Below are 22,194 nucleotides of genomic sequence, written 5' to 3' on the forward strand. Positions count from 1 at the left end.
ACACACACACACACACACACACACACACACACACACACACACACACACCGATCTTCCAAACTGCCAATCCCCAAGTTCCTTTCTTCACTTTAAGAATCTCTCCATTCTGTCCCGTCTCCTAGGCCTTGTGCTGGTTTCGGGTGTCACCACCAACTCTTCCTTCACTCCCCACATTATCCTGTCCCCTGAAATCTACTCCAGTAGAGAAAAATGTCTCCTACCCACTTCCACTGTAGCTGGCTTAACTACTCTTAACCTCATTAAGACTGGTTGGCGGTTGGCTCTGTTTATTTACCATTTTAGCTGCTCTGCTGGGATTCCTGGGCCCTCATCCTTTACTCTGTACATTTTTGCATTTTACAACTCGAATTCTGGTCCTAACTGGGAAAAAGGGATTTTTTTTTTTCTTGGCTACACCAATGGTGACAAGTGGATCTTCTAAAGATTTAACTCAATAGTGTCAGTCAGTAAACACACAAAACCAACAGGGTTGGACCACAGCCTTTGTAAGTCGCCCACTAACCACAACCATCAAATAGGTACGGTGCTGACCTTCCCGGCAGGAGGCATACTCATCTACGAGGCAAAGTAAATCCCCCTGATCTGGACATCACTGAGGCCCGTTTAGTTTGGTTTCAGAGATGACGTAACGTGCTAGTCTCTCTGAATTTTGTGTATTTCATGTCTGAACCATACAGTAATTGGAAGCCGCAGCTGGCGACTATTGGACGTTGCCTTTTAAGTTGCATTTAGGGAATGAGACCTGCAGACTGCAGACTAACTCCCAACACACTCTGGGTTTCCTCAAAACGGACATAGTTCATCTCAATAAAACCCCACAGGGACTCATTTATCTTCTTGGAATTTTAAAAAGGACAAGAGCTCCAAAATCCTCTAAGCCTACAAATCTACAACACCAACCGTTCAGCTAGGAATACATGATTTTAGTTATTAAGTGTTTGCTTGTCTTTGCTAATTATGTCTTAGGTCGATCTCTTTCTATAGAAAGCTCCAGTCTAGAAAATAACTGCACTACAGTTTCACTATAAAATGATAGAACCTAGCCCTCCACCCTCTCCTAAAGCTACACCCCAGAAGAGGAAAGAAAAGTATGGAGGCCACTTGTCTTTTCACACAGGCACACCATCTGGACCTCTTCTTCATCTTACATACTCACATAAGAAGCTGAAAAATACAGAAAGCAAGGCTTCAAAAGAAAACAAAACAAGACAAAAATCACCCTTTGTCTCATGCACAAAACAGAGCCAACCACTCTCACACTTTGTAACATTTTTTTCAAAGCGCATTTTGGGAAAGCAAATTGGGGTGGGGGACGTTATCTCTGCAGATGCCGTCATAGATGCTGAGTTACTTGAGCATGGAAATTGTAAGAGCCTGGTGTGGTCCTCAGTCTCCATCAGAAGTCACATCTAACCCCAGGCAGGCAGCCTGGCCTCTACCGCCCCTGACTGCCCCTGACTGCCCCTGACTATGTGCAGGTTTTAGAGTTCTCTTGGCTTTCAGGTGAAGAGGGAAAGGGGAGAGAATGCATACTCTCAGGTCAAGCACAACACCATTCTCTCAGTCACATCCTGCTCTGAGGAGCTCCACCCTGAGAAGGCAAATAAACGTTCAAGCCTGAAGAGCAGCCTTTCCTAATCTCAGGATTCCAGAGATTACTCCAGGCACTTTGTACGCATAGTTTATGAATGGGTTTTCCGATCTGAGGAGTGTGTGGTCACATTTCACCTATTGATGAGGTGAGGTGAGGAGAATTCCGTTTTCAGATTCTGTGGTCTTTCGTGCTTCCGTTCCCTTCTTTATGTGGCAAATTGCTAGTCTTCCTTCAAGATTCAAGCGTCACCTACTTGTTGAACCCCTTCCTTAAGAGGCAGCCAGGGCTCATTTCCTCTGCCCCCCTCCCCATCCCTGCTCCCGTCTCTCCACTACTACTTGCCACACAGCATTCACTACGTTGCCTGTTTCTGTTTGCACCCACTAGAAACAGCTTCTTAGGGAAAGAGACCGCCCTTCTCCTTCAGTATTTGCAACAGTGCGTCTCCAAATGTGTGTGTGCAGACTAGTTTTCTCAGAGCGACTCACTGAATGCAGATTCTGGGGGCCTATCCTACACTCAGGGAACTAGGATTTCTGGGGTAGGGGCTCCTCATTCAAAAACAAGTTTTTGAGAAGCGCTACCGAAGTCACAATCTTTTTCCCAAGGGATGAATGGATGAGGAAAGATAGAGAGGGACAGGTAGAAAGAGACATGGCGGACATGAAGGGAGGGTGACTTGGAGGCAGCTGTAGCCATTCCGAATGAGAGTTCTTTTATTTCACTTCTTCACCCGAGGAATAGTAAAGTTGTGGCAAGATTCTCACATCTCATACCCGAGGTCCAGCACATCCTAAGTGCTTACAAAGCTGGCGGATACCAAGGAGCCAGCATGGTCCAGACACAACAAGACTTGCACACATATAAACTCAGAGACTTTGACAGTACAGTAGAGACCTGTACAAGTTCAAACCTGACAAAATCCTGGCACTGATAAGGGGAAATGCCCACAGAGTCCTACCCCTAACCAAGAAGCTATGTGCAATTGATACCTGCTGGGAAAGGGAGAACCAGTCTTCTCCAATGGACTGTCATTGGGTATATCAGCCACACTTCAGGCCCTGTGCCCAGAAGTAACTGGCCAATACAAAATTGTTTTGTTTTGTGCACGTTTTGTCTTCCTGGTTTTTTTTTTATTTGTTTTGATTTTCTTTCTTTTTTCTTTTTCTTTTTTGAGAGAGAGAAAGAGTGGGAGAGCAAGAGAGAGGGGAAGCAAAGCATGAAGGGGGATGGGTAGGGAGGTGGAGAGGATCTTGAAAGAGTTGGGGGAGGGGAAATAATATGATTATTACATCTTGTATGCAAACCTTTTTAATCAGGAAGAGCCGAAGGGTAACTTCCTCCCTCTGGAGGAGAGGAAAAGGTTGTGCCTAAATCCTGGGCTAGAAAAAAAAGGAACACGTGTGAGCATCCACAGTGGAGCAGGATAGTAGTTTTCTAGAATCAGCTCACAAGCTCACTGACTTAGATAGGGCTATTCCGACAGCCCACAGAAAGGAAAGTAACTGTATCCTGGTTTCACAGCCGAGCAGACATAAGAAACTCAATCGGATGCTGAGCTAGAATACATGAGATGAAATTCAAACCCCATTCTGTCTAACTCCACACCACATGCTTCCTAATGAAGTGGTTAATAAGCCTTGGGAAGTGTGATTTTTATGAGTGCACGGGTCTCGTGAGAAGCAAGAGTTCACGGCCACTGCAAGGCACTGCATCACGTGACTCCGTGTGCACTTTGCTCTAGGATTTCTTGTCCACCCTACTAGTCTCATCGGTTAAAAAACAACAAGCAAACAAAACAGCCCCCTCCCCCAAAACAGAAAACCCAAACCAAAAGATCACCAGGACTTATTCTCAAATTCTAACACAGCTCTCTGTGGATGTTAGGCACCTGCTATCTGTGACAAGGCTTAGGAAATTTATCTTAGCTTTCCTAGTGGAAACGCCACATAGGATAACTTCTTAAAGCTCTCATACCCTGTGAGGATGTGCAGACAGGGCACTTTGCGTAAGTTCTCCTCCTAGTTCCATTCGAAGACTTTAACAAAGCACTTCTGCCCGGAAGCGTGTGACTAGCTGGTTGATTGGCAGCCTTCGTGTGCTGAAAAGACTCAGATGTCTTCTCAGATTTTGAAAGGAAATCAGACGCTCCGCGGCAAAGATGCCAGCATGGAAAGCTCAGCGGCCTTGCAGGCAGGGCCGAGCGTGTGGCTGACATAATGTACGGTGGTAATCCGCACGCGGCGGCCCGGGCAGGCTATTAATGTGAGGCGCTGTTTATGCTGCTTCCCTGGGACCGTCCCTAAACCGAAAAGGCCAGTTCGGTATTTTCTGTATTTATCAGCCCGCTCTTCCCTCATGTCAACGGATTCATTCAGTCCCTGCAGCGGCCCTGGGGAAACATCGAGTGCGGAGAAAAACCCGGGGGAGGACAGAGCGTAGCGAAAGAGCAGCTTTCGCCGCCAAAGAGCGAGCTGTAGCTATTTACAGTGACATGTATTCACAAATAAGGCACGGCCTTGGCCGCGCGCTGTTCCGCGGGGACTTGCCACAGTCGCAAAGTCACCGGAACCTTGAGTTTCTCCACGTTAGGTGGTATTTGCCCCTTTCACAGCCTCAGAATGGATCCCGGAGCTTGCTCCTGTTTATTACATTGGTGCAGAGTGAGGAAAAGGAGTCATTTTGGGCAATTTGTCAGCTAGACGGCAACAAAATCCATCCCTATGGCTCTCTTGAGGCATAAATGTATTTATTAGCCTCTTTTATTATTGTCTCCGTGTATCCTTGGCAAGTGTGTGCTCATCCTCACACTGTGTTCTTTTAATATCCTGAAATAATATGGACTATTGAGTGTAGGAGGGAGGAACAAGTTCATTTAATTTCCTTTGTATAGTGTCTTGTACAAGGCGGAAACAGGTAGGCACTTGGAAAAACCATTTGATGAGACAGAAAGGGAATTGTGGAAAAGTCTGGTTTGCCCAAGTTTTGACCTGTCAGAGGATTGTCTTCACCTCTAGGGCAGAAAGACATAAATCCTTTTTATTTCATTTTAAAAATAAAAACACAATTCAAACTTATGATTTTATTTAAAAAAAAAAAAAAAACAAAAACAAACCCAAAACTAAAAACTACACATCCTGACCTCTTGATTTTGTTCTTCATTATGTGTTTAGGCTAAAGGCTGGCAAAAATCTAGTAATCGTTTTACACACTTCTTATAATTAAACAGGGAATTGAAAGCATTGCACAATCATTATGGAGAAATGCCAAATAGCCGGAAAGCCTCCTTAGGTCATTCTCGTACTAGCAACCCCTCATAAACACATCTTACTGAGAAGGACATGGAAAAACATCATTTTTGTGACTGTACAGTTACACTACACCAGGAGCCAGCACGCCATTATGCACGCTAGCAATGCCCACTACTTTTTACCACGTTGGCTTTGCAGCGGGATTCCAATCCATTCCCCGAGCTTACATGACTGAAACCAAAAGCCAGATCTGCTTATTGCCATCTGTTTTGTGATACAGATCTAATTCTAGGGTCTTTAAAAAAAACAACAAAAAAACCAAACAAGTGTCATTCCTATCAAACTATAGGTAGCTCCATAATGCTAATGATTCTCTTAATTAAGAGAAGGTAATTAAAGACCAAGTATTTGCTCAACTACCACTGACCCGTAAGCTATGCAAAAGAACCTGCTTCCATTCAGTTTAAACAGAACAAGGGCTTGCTCACCTGAGTATGTCACTGGCATTAGAACAGCTGGAGATATGTCACAAATGGCTGGGAAAAACAAGTAATATTGCCACTTGGCTGAAGCCAAAGAATATCCACAAACAGGCGCTTAATGGAACAATTCTCCAGTGTACTCATCTTTACATGCCTTGGATCTCCATCCTAGTCCTGGTCCCCACTGTGATATTTGGCTTTCTTGTAAAATGAGGAGAAGACTCTGGGAGAGATAGAATGGCTAATGGAGGTGCCTGCCTGTCATTAGCTACAACCTCCAGTTCTTAATTTTTTTCATTTTCTTCTAAGGACTGAGTTGAATTCTATAATGAAAAACAGACAAAAAAAAAAGATACAAAAAGAAAAGCCTTCAATTTTCTATACTATAATATAATTGTTTTTCTGATCTCAAGGAGGCAAAAATGTAATTTGACCTTTAAAATGTGTAGTTGGAAGAGTTATGTTTCAGGCGTAATATCTTCCTACTACTGATTGAAAGGGAAGGCACCGTGGTACAGAAGCGATGGGAAAGAAAATCCTCCTTCTTGTATTCCTCCTGTTCACCCTGGAGGGTGGGGCACCAGAAGCTAGATTATCACTGTACTGTAAAGTCTGGCTTTCCCTCAAGGCGATACTGCAGAACATGCTGCATTCTCTTCCACTAGGAAGAGGATCTTCTATATCACCAACATCTTGGACCAAAGATGTCTTTGCTATTGGAGCATGGGAAGGAAGGAAAACCGGGGCAGAGGCCGAACTGTGCATCCTTGGCCAGTCAACAGCGGCTCTGGTGTCACCTTGTGCTACTAGAAGCTGGTGACATTTTTCTCCCCACAGCTGTGACAGTCAGCGATGCTGCCATACCAACTGTCTCCTGGAGGGAAGAGATTCACCAGCTGAGAGACACTGACAGCTCTGGCTTCAGATGTACTGTCCCCTCTACAAGATTTGAAACCAGTATTTTCAGCCATTACAAGATGCAAACGGGAACCCCCTGGACTTAAAACTGAACAAGCGAGTTTTCATTACCCTTTCATCTGTTGACGGACAAGCAGGTTGGTCCCAATTTCTTGGTATAGTGAATAAAGCAGCAATACACATGGAAAATTTGGTACAATAACAAAAATGAAAATTATGTGTGTTTACACACACACACACACACACACACACACACACACACACACACACACGAGTACTATTCAGCCCTAGAGGAAAATTAAACCTCAAAATTTGCAGAAAAATGGACGAACTTGCATAGGGGGTAGGAAAAGCCCTGCATTGAGTGAAATATGAGCTGGCCGTGTCCCAAACTGCAGATTTTGAGACCTCCCCAGGAGGTGAGGCCCATTGGAAAGTGGCAACGCCCTTGTTTCTGGCCCGAGTGTGGATGTTAATGGGTTAGGCAGAATTTGTCCACCATCGCTTTCTGTCACCTGGATATTCAGGGCATGAGACTGTTGCCAGCTCCTACCTAGACTGACTAAACTTGTGCCCTCGACCCAGCTGTTCACTACAAACCCTGCTGCCTTGTTCTTCTGTATAAAGCAGCCCCATCTCCCCGCTCAACTCTGTACAATAAACACTGAACTTCCAGGCTGTTGTGGCTTTCTCCATCAGATGGTCCAGTCTACCTGATCCCAACTTGCTGTCTGTGTTTGTCTTTTTTTTTTTTTTCCTCACTTCTTCACTGCCTCAGGCTAATTGTTTTCCTAGTGTTGACTCTGTCAGGATTTTATGGTGGTGGATAAATGTATATAAACACAGTCAATACTGAAAGTGTAAAATCCAGTGTGGAGCTCCACAGCTTCTTCAGGATGGCTAAGCTGACTGTATGGGGGGGGGGGGTCACTGAGATGTACATACAGACTTTGGCTCTGCTAATTTCAGTGTGTGCTGGATTTTAATTTAAGTTTCTTAGACTCAAGTTGTAATTAAAATACCCCCCCCCAAAAAAAAATAAAAACAAAAACAAGCAAGCAAGCAAGCAAACAAACAAAACAAAACTGATTTCTGGGACCACAGAAGTAACTTTGGGTGATGCCTTTGCAAGGATGGCCAAAAAGCCCTATTATAATTCATAGACACCATTTCTCAGCAAATACTGAGTTATTCACAGAGAGAAAATGAAAGACCTCATGAGCACAGAAAAACCATAGTCTTAGTATTGTGTGCAAATCTAGGCACCACACAGAAGCAGTGCAAAGGTGGAAAGAAAAGATTATTGTGGGGAGACAGTGACAGAGGGTTGGTCACCAAGCAACAAGGGGAGAACTGTGCTGCATGAAAACCTCCCCGAGGGGGGAGGTGTCTTGCCTGGCTTCATACTCAAGCACTCAGGCAATGGATGTTCCAGTAATTTCACGCTATCTGGCCATCCAAGGAGCAACCCTGGGAACAAGGGATCAGCTGCCACTGGGTGATTCTCAGACACAGGCCCCACCGGTTACTTCCTGTCCAGAGGCCTCCTCAAGCTCCCTTCCTAGAAAAGAACACAGCACTTAAAATGCCCGAGACATGGTATCTGGCTGCTGTGTGGCCACCCTACCAACTAGGGTGTTAATGTGTGTGGAAAGGCTTCAGCTGCAGGTGAGGGGGCTTTCAGGGGTGCTGGTAAAAGACAAACTTATCTTAAAACAGCTAGTTCTTCAACTTGGGATCCTCACACTAGGATTCATCTTTTGATTAGGGGACAGAATCTCTAAAGAACATTTGTTACACGAATGGATGTCACTTTAGGTGTAGAACATAACTTCCCAATGAGGATGAGGTCATGAACTATGAAAGCCCAGTAACTATCAATGAATAAAAAGAAGAAAAGGGATACGGGGACACCCTGGCAACTTCTGAGGTGAAGTGTCACAGTGAGGCATCTGGTCTGAGGGTAGCAACAGGAGGAAGTCCCTGCTTCGAAGAAAGAAAAAGTATGAAGGAGGAAAAAATGCATTAAAAGGTGGCAGAGAAAGGGCAAGTGGGCAAGGGCTGAGACTCACGCCTCACCTCCAGGTCTGGCCTGGGATAGACCTAGCTCCTGTTGTGGTTTGAACATGAAAGGTCTTCACAGGATCACAGGTTTGAACACTTGGTTCTCCCCTAGTGGCACCATTTTGGGAGGTTGTGAAACTTTCTGGAGGTGGAGCTCTGTAGGAGGAAGTAGGTCATGGTGGAGAGTGGGCCTTGAGGCTTTACCGCCTAGCCTACTTCCTGTCAGCTCTCTGCTTTCTGATTGTACATGTGGCGTGGCCAGCTGCTTCATAGTCTTGCCACTGTGCCCTTCCCACTCTGATGAAGCACCACCCTTCTTAACTGTGAACCAGAATAAGCCATTCATTCCTTAAGGTTTGTCTTGTTCTATTCGGCCACAGCAATGAGAAAGGTAATAACCTTACCTCAAAACAAAACAAAACAAAGGAAAAAAAACAAGGCAAAACAAGGCAAGAATGGCCCCTTTCTATTGAACATGTACTCTGACTGCCCTTTTAGTTAAAATAAAACATGGTAAAATGATTTCCCCTTCCGTGCCTCAATCTCTTCAACCTCATTAGCACCCCCACCCACCCAGCCACCAGTACACACACTACTTTGCTGGCTCTGGACCAGCTCCCATCTTCCTTAAGAGTGCTCTTAATTAGATGTTAAATTGACAATAACACCTAACAGGATTTTTATAGCTCTATTTTGGGATACTTTCTCTCCCAGCATATGGCAGAAATACTGAGTATTATTATGCTTCCTCAATGTTTTTTCAGTTTCATGTTTTATTGCTCATTTGAAGTCTTCGTAATCAACTTGGACATACATCCACTGGGCTTGTGATGAGAAGCTAGACTACTCTGCACACAAAGCAATTAAATCTGGCAGCTAGGATTCCAAAGGATGAATATTTCCCAGCTGTGGAAGAAGGCCAGTCGTATAGAAGAGAAGCCAGCTGTTTCATGTTAGTTCCTGATGTCACTTCTTGTGCTCCTGTTGCCAAGTTTATCTTCTGTTCAGAGGTAGCAGGAGAGGATCGTGTTATCCTGGTTACTCGCTCAGATCCCCAGTTCTTTCTGAGAAGATGAAAATACCCTACGTATGGCCAGTTAGTCACATGGGACTGTGTCCTGGAGAAGCACCAATGTTAGCTACTTTTTGAGTGGTTTTCTTCACGGCCTGCTTGGAAAGGAGGAGTACCCAGCTCGTTTGGCCCTGCTGTGTCCTCAGTAAGTCTGCAGCTGTACAGCAACCATTTCCTTCCAGCTTCTCGCGATCGATCCCCATTCCCGTGATCTTACTCAGGATTTTGGTGGAAGGTAGTCAAGAGAACTCATGTCCTCAGGTTGAGAGGCTCTATATATTTCTAAAGCACACACCTACTGAGCACTTGGGAGTTAGGAGAACTGGGTGATCCACAGTGAGGACTTAGGAGGAGTAGGTAAGGGTTGAGTTAGGAGTGGGACTCAGACTCACTGGGGGTGTCACGAGAGCTACTTACTGTTTTAGAATGAGCAGTGTTTTCAGATTACCAGAGGACAGAGCCCATCTGTTCCAAACCTACAACCCCGTGTGACAGAGCCCAAAGTTTGGCTGTATCTAAATTAGTGGTGGTAGGCACACAGCTCCCTCTACATTGTCCATGGTAGGTGATTTCATCATCTGTACGGAAACTTGTTTGAAACGAGCCTCCTGGGGCCTTACATTTTTCACAAGTACTTGCAATTCCTAAAATCCATCTTTCAGGAAACAGGAGTGAAACTTTGTCTAAGTTCGTCACTGTGTTGCATGGGCTTATTTGAAGCAGCGGCAAAGTTTTCTGCTTAGCAGAAATGCCTGTAAATGGTTATGTTTAGGACGGTGATTGGGTTTTATTTTTAAGTCAGCACACGGTTGTTGTGGGATCATTTCTATTAAGGGTTAGGTCAGAAAAGGAGGGCTGGCATTTACTCGGTAATCATCACATATTGCAAAGGGCTGAACTACAGGCTTTCTTCTTTGGTTTGGAAGGAAAGAGCCCATTTGTCTTGTGGGTGACTTTTCAGCGGGGCTCATTCCAAATGCATCTTGCCACCAGGTTACAGTGCAAGAGGGGTCTGGAGTCCAGAGATCTCACACAGCTCCCACAGGCATTGGCTTTCCTAGTGTGCACTTTCACCATTTATGGGGAGCAAAAAGCTCCAAGAATCTGCTGTAAATTTCCAGATGTCTTGTGATCCATGTGCTATTCGTTTTACTAATACTCAAAAGTAAGTAAATAAAAAGCAGTTTTAACAGCTGGAGGAGGGGTGGTTTGAGGTCACCGCTTCACTTGGTCAGCTAGGGCTTGAGTCACTCAGATGGAAGGTATCGCAAGGGGCCCTCAGAGGAAACATTTACTCCATAATGCCACCCAGATGGACAGGGCACAGAACTAATCCCCCGAGACCAGGGCTGGCAAATACAGACACCAGGAGCCAACCTTGACACGCTATATTTATGCATTGTCTGAGGCTGCTTTTAGCCACACGGCAGAGATTCGCTAGCTGGCCCTTGGCAGGTGAACTCTGCTGTCCATGGCCCTAGACATCTGTTGGGTGTACTTACAAGCAGTAGGACGACTGATTTAGCAAAGACTGAAAACGCCACAACCAGAAATTACTAAGAAGTCTGACGTTCAACAGTACAGCATCTTTGCCCTCTTTAAGTACTCAACACGTATCTTGGGAGTTGCTTTGGACAATTTAGCTGTAGTCTGTTCAAGAGGACAGTGCCATGGATGCTCTGACTGGGTGAGGATTGTTCGCTCATCTCAGGAGACCTGTAGGAGACTGAGCAGTGGCCGAAGGAGACAGTTTCCTGTCAAGAACCTGGTGCCTCCTGCACCCTTGGGATCTTGTATGTGGCAGATGGCTTAACATTCATGAATTTTAGATTTAGTCAATGTGAAGCTTAATCCTTAGTTTTTACAACTCCACAGTTTCCGTTAAAAAGCACATCGGTGTCAAAGAGAGGCCTTGGAATGGAAAATATGCAGAAAATGCTATCAAATTCTAGTATCGGGAGAAGTCAAGGAGGCCTGGGGGGGGGACAGTTTCCACAAACCCAGGAACTGTGGTTGGGTGGTTTCTTTTGGTGTGAGCACCTAGGTTTTGGCCCTGGACCACTGTGGCTCTTCCTTTCTCAGCTTATGGGGTTGATTTAGGACTCACCCCACTGTCAGCTCTGTGGGAAGCATTTGACTTTGAACAGACAGTGGGAAGACCGTTCCTCTTTCCATAGTGATCACTGTAGACTTACATGTGACCAAACCCACCCCAGGAAAATTTGCCCTTGCTTTTTTTTTTTTTTTTGATAGAAATGCTGCCTAGCTTTGGCGGCTAAGCCAAGAAGGAGTTTATCTGCTACTATAGAAGGGTCTGTTTAAAAAGAAAGTTAAAAAACACAAGCAAAACTGGAAGACTGTGGGAGACAGTGAGAAAGAAAGAGAGGAAGGAAGGAAGCAGAAAGGAGGAAAGAGACGGGGTCCCAAGAGTATGATAATACAATATGACTTAGAAGTAGATTTACCCAAATGAATCTTCTGGAATATTTATGTGTATCAGCTATGAAATTCTCTTTTGTTTGTAGTATGGCTTTTCTCATTTGAAACTGAAAGAGTCTTTAGTGATACACTGAGAACATTTTCCTCATTACAATAACAATCTACATAATAATAAATATTCCACTTCACTTCTGCACATAAGAAAAGGGATCGGAGAAATGTTTTTCATTAAAACCAGCAGGGAGAAAAGGGTGACACCCAAACCACATCAGGGCACTTTTTATTTTTTTTTTTAAAAGAAGACAGGTTTTTGTTGTTGTTGTTGTTGTTTTTTGTTTTTTGTTTTTTTTTTTAGTATATTGTGAAGGTCAGTGAGCTGGGCACTAATTAATACTAACTGCCAACCTCGAAGTGTCAAGAATGGCTGAGGAGACTTCTGGGCATGCGTGTACGAGATCGTCAAGACTGGATTAACTGAGGGAAGGCCCACTGCGTCTTGGTCAGCACCATCCTATGGGCTGTGGTTCCAGCCTGGATATGAATAAAAGTAGACAGCAAGCCGGGCAGTAGCCCTCGTGAGCTCTGCCTTCCAAATACGAACACAAGGTGGCCGCCAGCTGCTACAAGCTCCTTTGGCCGAAGTCATGAGCTCCTGCTATGGTGGACTGTGTACCCTTAAACTGTGAGCCAAAACAGGCCCTTCTTTCTCTAGGTTGCTTTTGTCACAACTGGTACAGCAGCCACTACTGCTTGCATCCAGAGTGGAGCTCTGCCACTAAGTTTGCCGAATAAGATGTTTCTTTTTGCCAGAGAAATTCAATGATGATGACGGTTACATTCTGCATTTATTTTTAAAACAGCTCTCATGTTACTAGCCTTTCATGAATGTCAATACCATTTAAGGGTTTTCTTGCTCCCCTTTGTTCAGGTTTTATTCTATACTCTTGATGCGCTATTAGGCCAACTTCAAAACTTCAGTGAATTACAGGGTCTATCGAAATTCTTATTTAAATGCCTTTTCCTTTTCGTCCCCAAGATATATGGTCCTCCCTGCAGAACTTTAAAGAAGTCAGAGGGAGAACTGCTCTGAGATGTTTATGTATTACATAAACAACTTTTTCCATCTGATTTTTTTTAATGGACTATAGGAACAGCTCAAACACTGCAGATTTATAGCTGTGGGTCGCACCACTCACCAGTTGTGTAACTCAGCAAAAGCTGCTTTGATCTTCCTCACAGAACTGTCCACTTCCTCCTTGATCATGACTCGATATCTGGTTAGCGAAACAGTGCAGCGCTGCAAATCCTTCACTGATTTCTCAATATTAGGGCCTAAAATTTATGCCAAGAAAAAAAAAAATGTTAGTTGTGACCGCTTTATCTTTTGTTTATGAGCTAAAAAAAAAAAAAAAAAAAAAAAAAAAAAAAAAAGTAAGCAGCCCATTGCAAACAGACCTGTCCTTTGTTTCCTAGTGGAAAAACACTGTGAGGAGGGGATGGCCTTTCTGGCCCCAAGAATGCTCTACCTTCGCCCTGGGGCTGGGGATGGCTCTGGCTGTGCCACATAGGGTACACCTGTCATTTGGCTCCTCAGAAAGAGGCTCTGGCCATTATGTTTTGTCATAAGCTTTAGTATCTTCCAAGACAAAGGCCGTTTGTGCTGCTGGCTCCCTCTGTAGATGCCAGCGCGTGTGGTTCAAAGCCAGCAGAGGTTTTGGAGCAGGAAAATGACATAGAGACTTGGAGAGGAACAAATGGGCTAGAGAGGATGAGCCAGGCATGCTGGCTCCCACCCAGCGTCCCTAGCCAGGCCTGGAATTACAGCTACAGCACTAAAGCAGCTCTTTGGGTCCTCATCTCTCCCGGTTTCCTGTAACTCTCACCAGGGCAGAGAACCTGCATGGCAAACAGACTGTCCTTATCTCAACAAGAACATGCTTAAGAGAAAGCAATCTCCCTTAAGAAAATGGAGTGAGTGTGCCAAACCAGAGACAAGGAAATCAAATACAACTGAGGCTGAATCAGAGAGGCCTTGCTTAGTCTTGGAATCAGAACGGAAGCGATTTAGCCCTCTCTTTTGTAAGGCTAGTTACCATTCAAAGTCACCAAGGTTTGAAAAAAACGAAAATCTAGTGTGTCAAATAGAAGCCTTTCAGGGTTAGATTGTCTGAAAGTTCTAACACAGAACTGTGTTCACACAGGGAAGAGCATCTCTTGAGAAAGGTCATCTTTGCCCACACAAGCCTGGATTTCACATGTCTGGGAGGCACTAACTCATCCTGCACTAACCCTGGCTTCATAAGTGACTGAGGTGGGCAAACCCTCATCCATCCACAGAGGGTCAAAGAAAGGGAAATAATGCTTGATACTCCAAGACTTCTGATCGACAGGGGACAGACTGCATCTGCCTTTTCATTTTCCATTTAAATGGATCGTTGGGGGAAGGGGAAGAAATTCAATTGCACGTATGACCCTCTTTTGCTAAGCAGTACTTTTGGGAAGCTCAGCCAGGCTGGCATTTTTATGTGTGTGCAGAAGAATCGTTTGTGCAAAAGAAATCACTTTACCTCTTTTCTTTGCCAGCTCATCTGGCTTTATTTCAAGATGAGCTGCAGGGGCACTGGACTTAACAGGAGATGTTTTTGCCTTAGGCTTGCTTGGGTTACAAGGCTGCCCAGCTGACCACTGCAGGCCATCTGCCGTCTCTGAGGATCCATGAATAGGTTTGGGGTTCCCATCTAAGGACATTTTCGGTTGCAGTAGTCTGCCTTCTGTAAGAAAACACCAGATCATGACTGTGAAGGGATAACGTAAAAACACTGAAGGCAAAGCGGTGGGGAATGGCAGGATTTCTGGTTTTATTTCTAGGCTGGTAGGGATGCCTTTTACTGCAAAACACCGAAGGAACTGTTTTAACAGAATTCCCAGAAGATCTGAGGTTACACCAGAAAGGGCCTTGCATTTAGAGTTAGAAGACCCGGGCTTGCATGTGAGCTCTGGCAACTGGTTGTAGAGAGATACGGACAGGTTATTTAATATCTCTGAGCCTTACTTTCCTCACTTGTAACTACCTCGCTAGGCTATTAACAAGCTTGCAAGAGATGAGTCTGATCTCTCCTTTTCCCTCTCTCCCTATTCCAGTAAAACCTTAGGCAAATTTCAGTGTGAGTTCATATTGAAGCCATAAAAATGTAGCCCTCCTCCCAACTCCATTTATGCTTTGTGGTATTTCATTCTGAATTAACGAAGGCAGAAGAGTGATTGGAGATGGGGCAAGAATGAATTGACAACAGGTACTATAATAATTTCATCTAATTTATGGAGGGATTAAATCAGGAAACATCATGGTAATATCTCAACTATATTTAAAAATCTAGGCATTAGATCCTCTCTAGAGCTTTAATAGATGTGGCAATAAATTAACAGCACATCGCTTTTGGCATCTTTTAAAGGTAGGTTCCTGTGTAGTTATTGCTGGTGTGAACTGAATGGCATCCATGGGCCTGAAAGAGAAATGTATCACTCTTTAGATTTGACCACAGGGAAATCTGCTGTGAAAAAAATGGTGGCCAATGTGTTTCTGAAAGCCAGATTAAAAATGCACTTTGGTTTAGCAGACTCCAAATTCTTAGCTTCCCTGTATCCTGGACGGCATGGTAGGAATGCTTTCACCTTTCTAGCTGCTGTAGTTCCTACACAGACAGAGTGCAAGCCTCTGCGTGAAGCCCAGCCTCACGCCTCCCTCTCTCAGGCAGTTAGCCATCCCCTGCTTCTCTCCGCTCCATGTTGCCTTCATATATTTCATGTAACATTCGGCTTCTATGCCTGTCTCTCACCACTGCCTTGCTGAGGCAATGACCTTCTAGAGGGCAGACACTGAGTCAGATTCACTTTCTAAGCTCCAGTCCTTGTGTCTGGTTCAATAGCTTTCTGTGGAACTGGGATTGAGTTAAAGTACACTTAAAATGATTTCACAGGGAAAAAAAGAGAAAGAAACAAGGCACACCTTTCCCGACACTGTCACAGGCATTACAGAGATTAAGGGAAAGTGTGAGAGAATGCAATCTGGGTCCTAGACAATTTGATTTTAGACATTAGCTCATTTATGATAAATATAATTTGACTCTAGTAGAATCCATCATTCATAACCTATATGTCAAGGAGCTTTCCTGAACAATGAAGCTTTACTGAAAGAGAAATTATAGTATACAATGAAATGCCCAGAAAAGGTAGCGAACAACCAAGTAAACACCGTAAAGAGCACTTCTTCCAGTAACGGGACTGATTGAAATGATAATGTGTAATGTCATCCTTAGTCACAGCAATGTGGAACTTCACTGCATGAGTGACCGTTGCTGTCAAACTGAAGTGTGAAATGACTCTTCCTTTGCATTGTCCACACAGCAAGTTCCTAAGGATCATCTCCAGAGACTCTGAGTCAGCAGTGGACCCAGTGTTCTGCATCCAGGTGGTTCTGATGGAGTGGAGATGGACAGGCCCACCCGATGATGAATTTATAAACATTTGCCTTGACGCAATGACTAAATCCAAACTGGTTCCAACTCATTCTCTTCCTAAATCACAGGTGAAATTCAGCCTCCATGACTGATTATAAGTTCAGAATTATAAATTCAGCATGGCATAGTAAATTAGTTGCAGTCTTGAAAAATACAGGGATGGATAGCCTAATGGAAATAATGACCTTAGGTAGAAGCACAAAAATTATTCTGTTAAGATGCAAATGAATTTTAAACAGGAGACAAGCATGTAAATAAACATGAGCTCATTAACCTGGAGCTAAAAATATTTTGTTTGTGTGTCAAGAGAATAATATGTGGGCTACTGATTCATTTCACTACTCATCTCACAAATATTTATTGAGAATTTGAATAGCAATATATTTGCCTTCTGAAAACATCCTTATTCGGGGAATGATTGAACATGGGGAATTTACAGTTCTCAAAGAACACTTGGATATATGTGGGCACTGGTTAGGCAGATTTGTCTCTAAATGTGGTGAAACTCTAGGATTGTCTTGGAGAGTTATAGAGCCATACAGAATGATGCTAATTTTGACCACAGGTCCTGGCCTTCTGGTAATACAATAATGGAAGTTGTTTCCTGGACACAGTGACTCCCCCTTAGCATCACAAACACCATCAGCTCTCTCTTCTGGAGTCCAGCTTTAAATTTCAACAGCCTGGAGCTGACTGGAATTGATTCACATGTATACTGTCATTAAGGTAGTCATTCCCCACATGCGGCTGCTGAATACCTAAAATGTGGCTAACCCAAATTGAGACAAGAAGTCCTATATGAAACATCTACTGATCTTTTTTGAAAGCTTGACACTTAAAAAAGATTCTTTAAATACTGAGACTGGAGGGTAAAGCCCAGTAGTACAGTATTTGAACAGAATATGCAAGGCTCTGGGTTTGGATCTTCAGCATAGCAGAAAGTAAACAAATACATTTTAATTACGTTATAATGGTAATATTTTAGATTTATTGATTTAGATATATTACCCAGTTGAAATCACCTTACATCTTTTAATATGGCTATTAGAAAATATAAAATTACATAAGTGCTTGCATTGTATTTCTATTGGCTAGCACTAACATAAATTGTCAGAGACATGAGATGGTCTAGAGTGTTCAGTAACCTCCAGTACGAGAGGATATTTATTGTAGTCTGCACTTTCTACATGTGGAGGTGGTGACAGTGGTCCACGTCTTGCTTGCCATCAAAGGCTGGACACCTACTGCTCCATGAAGAACACTGAACCAGTGTTACTTCAGGGCTTTGCATATCTAGGGCCATCTTAATGACAGGGTACCTAGTCTCATAGGAGTCTCTGTGACTTTAATATTCACTGAGGACTTGGGCCAAATTTGTGACAAATTTGTGACATCTTAGAAAGAAATGTTATCTCTGGAAAGAGCCAGTTTGTTCAGATCTCCATAAAAGTTGTACTACTTTTTAATTCTTTTCTAGGTATTTATCTTAACGATGGCTCCCAGAAACTTCCGTGGTTTGAATTTCACCTTTACCAGAATCCCTTTTCAAACTAAAAATACTCAGCAGATCTTAACACAGCCAGTACACGACTTACTGAGAATCACTTAGCTTTCTGATTTAAGTAGATGCCACAGACACTTCATCTGTAGTACCCTGAATGTGCTAGCTCCGGCGTTTAGAGAGAACACGAGCATGTCACAGCGCTCCTCCCCTAACTCTAATATGTTACATGTAAAAAGCTAGTATAAAAACAAACGAGCTTGGTGGGTCTGAGGTGACCTTCTTCTTCTGTGCTGCCTCAGCACCACTGTTGGGAATCAACTGACCATCTGTATGGGTTGGTTTCTGCGTCCTGTTGTACCCACTGATGTAGTTACTCTTCCTCACTCAGCGGTTCTATGTAAGAAGTCTTTGTATTAGATAATGTATGCCCTCCAGATTTGTTCTTTTTACATTTTAAAGATCATTTTGCCTACCGTAGGTCCTTTGTATTCCAATATACATCGAAGAATCAGCTTGTGTATTTCAATAAAAAATCTGGCAGAATTTTAGCTCAATTTGTGCTCAACCTATAAACCAATTTGAGGAGGAGTGGGCCCATTATCAGTACTGAATCCTCTGACCCTTAAACATGATATATCATGTCATTTATTTGAGCCTTTTAAATTATCTTAATATTGTTTCAGTTTTGGGGTCTTACATATATCAACAGTCAAATTTACTCCTAGGTGTTTTAGACTTCTTTTGCTTTGGTATTTAAGATTAAAAAAATTTTTTTTAATTCTCAAATGTTGTTTACTATAATAGAATATGGAAACTTGAATATATATGTACACACACACACAGACACACACATATATATACATATATATATATATATGTATGTATGTATGTATGTATATATATAACATATAAGATCTGGCCCCCCGATCTTAGAACAACTGATGACGTGATGGAAGTAATGTTCAGGCCTTGGAACCCAGTACGGACACAGGCGGTAACACCTGCCAAAGTGAGAGCAAAGACTCAAGTCATTAAAGTCAGTAGTTCTGGGAAAGTCTCTAAGTGTATGAATCTTGTGTTTTGGCTTTTCAGTTCTGCCTCCTGTTAGCCGTTCTTGCTAACTGAGGTGTGTCAACCCGGGATTTGGTTTTTGTGCTTAAACACCCACCCTGAGAAAGGCTCAGGACTGCACTTGGGTCCTGAACACCCAGCGCAGTCAGCTGCCAGCTAATAAAGACTTCCTATTGGCTCCACTAGTCTTCTCTGGTGAACACCTCATAACAGATACCTCACAACAATATTAAACTTCTATCTAGAGACTTATTTTATGTCCTGTTAATTGTTATAGTTTGATGAAAACGCCAGATGTTCTTGAAATGTTGGGTAAATGGTCCTATAATTGAGTTAGTTGAAAGGACTGAGTAAACTTATATGCTTACTGATGTTTAATTTACTTGTCTCTTCAATTAGTAAGAAAACAGTATTAAAATCTACAACTACTATGGATTTGTTTCTCTTTAATTCTATCACTGCTGCTTCATAGATGGTGAAGCTCTGTCATTAGGTTTGGAATTGTGAACTCTTGCTGCTACATTGACTTACGTGTTACTATAATGGTTCTGTCAGCATTTCTTGTACACAATCAGCGCTGATGCTGGCACACCAATCAACCGTACTTCATTGTTTGCCCTGCAGTTTTCCTGCACTCTACCTTCATCTGCTTCTGTCTTCACCTTTCACAACAGTCATGTATAGCCGGGTTCTTTCATCTATCCTTTCACTATCTTCATTTTAATCGAATTTTTAGTCCACTAGTGTTTAATGTAATTCTTGGTATTATTAGATTATATCTATCATAGATTGTATTTATCACTTTGAGTTTATCTAAGTCTAAAACTAAAAAAAAAATGAGAGACCCATTGTAAGGATTATAAGATTGTATTATCAGTTTATCACGATGTCCTTTCAGCAAACATTGTGCTTCTTCATGGATGTAACTTCATTTACCCACTTCCGTCAATACAGATACATGGGCTTGCATTATAATATATACATATATATATATATATATATATATTAACCAACAATGAACAACCATGCATGTAATCAAAATTTTTAAACTTATTTCATCTAGTTCTTAGTTTTTTAAATGTGTGTAAGTTTGATGCACTCATAAGAAGACTATAAAAAGTAAATAAACAATTTAAATCTAACTTCAAGAAATGGAGTAGCCCTAAAATAACTATTTTAACCCATTATATGGTTTAGACTCTACCCCAAAGATGATATTTCAATAAAACACATTATTATCTGATTATACTTAAGGGTTGTGGAGAAATTTTAACCTGGAAAAGTCAATAAACAAAGCATAACTTTGTTGTTATAAAATTAGGTTTAAAATTCCTGCATCTGTGTCACTCAAAGCCTCTTACCGCTCTCTTAAAAGTAATTAAGTAAATATAATTGCGTTTTATGATGACTGGTAACATAACTGACAGTTCTTTGGGACCTGGTCTTAGTGTTCTTAAATATTTATAGCAAGAGAAATATAAACAGAAATGACTGTAAGAAACAATCAGTTTTTAAACAACATTGAGATCAATTCAACCATTCTGAACAGAAATGTATTAAGAACTTACACACACACACACACACACACACACACACACACACACACACACACGCTCATTCTTGTAAAACCCAGTAATTACAGGGCCTAGAAAATAGTCACAGAAGTTGTCTACTACAGTGTTGTTCCTAAAAGCATAGGCAGACTGAAAGAATCCACATGGAAAACAGTTTAGAAATAGTTAAAGATGTAACACGTTCATAAGAATACAACCATTTTTATATAATTAATATATGCTAATAAAAATGGTGTTCCCTTTCATCAAAAGCTTCCGTGTGAAGTGGATGGCTGTTAATACCTACTCAACAACTGCTTAAAGGAAGACAGTAGGTGGCCATGGAGAGAGCTCATCCCTGAATGGGACAGTTATATTATACTTCCTGTGGTTCAGAGAACACTGTGGAAGAAGAGGTGGAAAGACTGCAAGAGCCACAGGTTGAGGAAGACTGTTTAGAACTGATGTCTTCTGGACATAACAGGGCCACTGCAGTCATAGCAGCTATGGCTGAGACCCCACCTCAGCTGAGCCACTATTGGCAACTGATGGCCCCTGAGGAGAGGAGAGTCAGACTTTTCAGTGATATGGCCTAGAGTCGGCTGCCTATGACCCAGTGGCCATCTTACACTCATGCACACATGGGTAGCACTAATTGGGCTCCGTAGGTTGTTAAAAAAAAAGACATAAAGTTGGGAGGGAGACATAGGGGGTCTTATGGGAGAAACTGAAGGTCTGGAAGGGTGAGTATGTTCTGAATACATTGTACTTGAGGCTGGAAAGACGTCAGCCGCTGAATACTTTCTGCTTTTAGAGAGGACCAGAGTACAGACCCCAGCACCCTCACTGAGTGGCTTACAACCTCCTGAAATTCCGGCTTCAGGGGATCCCATGCCCTCTGCTGGCCTCTAAGGGCACCTGCACTCATGTACATACACCCCAACATAGACATACATACATACACATGATTACTTTGAAAGGTTTTAAATACATTGCACTAATGTATGAAATTACCATAGAACACAAAATTAAAGAAAAATAGATAAGAAGAAGAATACTGAATGTTGGGATATGGTTGTAATCTAACAGAACTCTGCATTCCTTTGTGCTACCAATTTGTTATATTCAAAAGTAAAAGATTAGATAGCGTGGGAAAATAGTCTTAACAGATAATGATATGATGTAATGTTCATACTTCCACACTAAGTAAAAACAGAATACAAAAGTTCACATGCTGCATGACTTTATTTTAATTATCTGTGCCTTAAAATCATTTTTGAAATGAAATTTAACCATGGTTGTTTTGGGGAGATAAGATCTATTTAATGGATTTTTCCAAATGTCCTAAATTAGGACAAAGAAAATTTAAATACAGAAACACAAACTCCATAGTTATATCTAAAAAGCAAAAGATAACAACTTAAAATATGACTGTAACAGGACACAGGGTCCAGAGTATGGTGGACCTTTAGATGCTAGAACAAGAAAGACTTACTCTTTATTCAAAGAAGTGAAACTTGTGTTTTGACAAGAGAACAGAAGGATCAGAAGAGAAAGAGGAGATGTGGCAGCTTCATTTCTGTGATGGTGAAAGTGAGACAGGGTGGTGGTTTGCATGGGAAGGAAGAGGTAGAGGCAGTGAAAAATAGATTAATGCTGTGAACACCTGGGATTGAAAACCAGCAGGTCTAGCTGGTAGATTGATAAT

General features: G+C 42.4%; 1 protein-coding gene across 13 annotated transcripts in view; it reads right to left on the bottom strand.

The window, feature by feature from the left end:
* Window positions 1-22,194, bottom strand: part of Spats2l (spermatogenesis associated serine rich 2 like) — a 165,848-nt gene that overhangs the window by 28,415 nt on the left and 115,239 nt on the right. For 10 of the 13 annotated variants that reach the window (XM_055616711.1, XM_055616709.1, XM_055616710.1 and 7 more), the window contains 2 exons: window positions 14,409-14,612; window positions 13,038-13,173 (listed from right to left, as the gene is read on the bottom strand). In XM_055616711.1, coding sequence (XP_055472686.1) covers window positions 13,038-13,173; window positions 14,409-14,612 — 340 coding nt within the window. The remainder of the gene's footprint in view (window positions 1-13,037; window positions 13,174-14,408; window positions 14,613-22,194) is intronic. The other 3 variants (XM_055616708.1, XM_055616707.1, XM_055616701.1) reach the window with 2 other exon arrangements.

The sequence above is a fragment of the Psammomys obesus genome, unplaced genomic scaffold, assembly GCF_907164565.1.
Source record: "Psammomys obesus unplaced genomic scaffold, mPsaObe1.curated_primary_1811, whole genome shotgun sequence".
Classification (NCBI taxonomy): domain Eukaryota; kingdom Metazoa; phylum Chordata; class Mammalia; order Rodentia; family Muridae; genus Psammomys; species Psammomys obesus.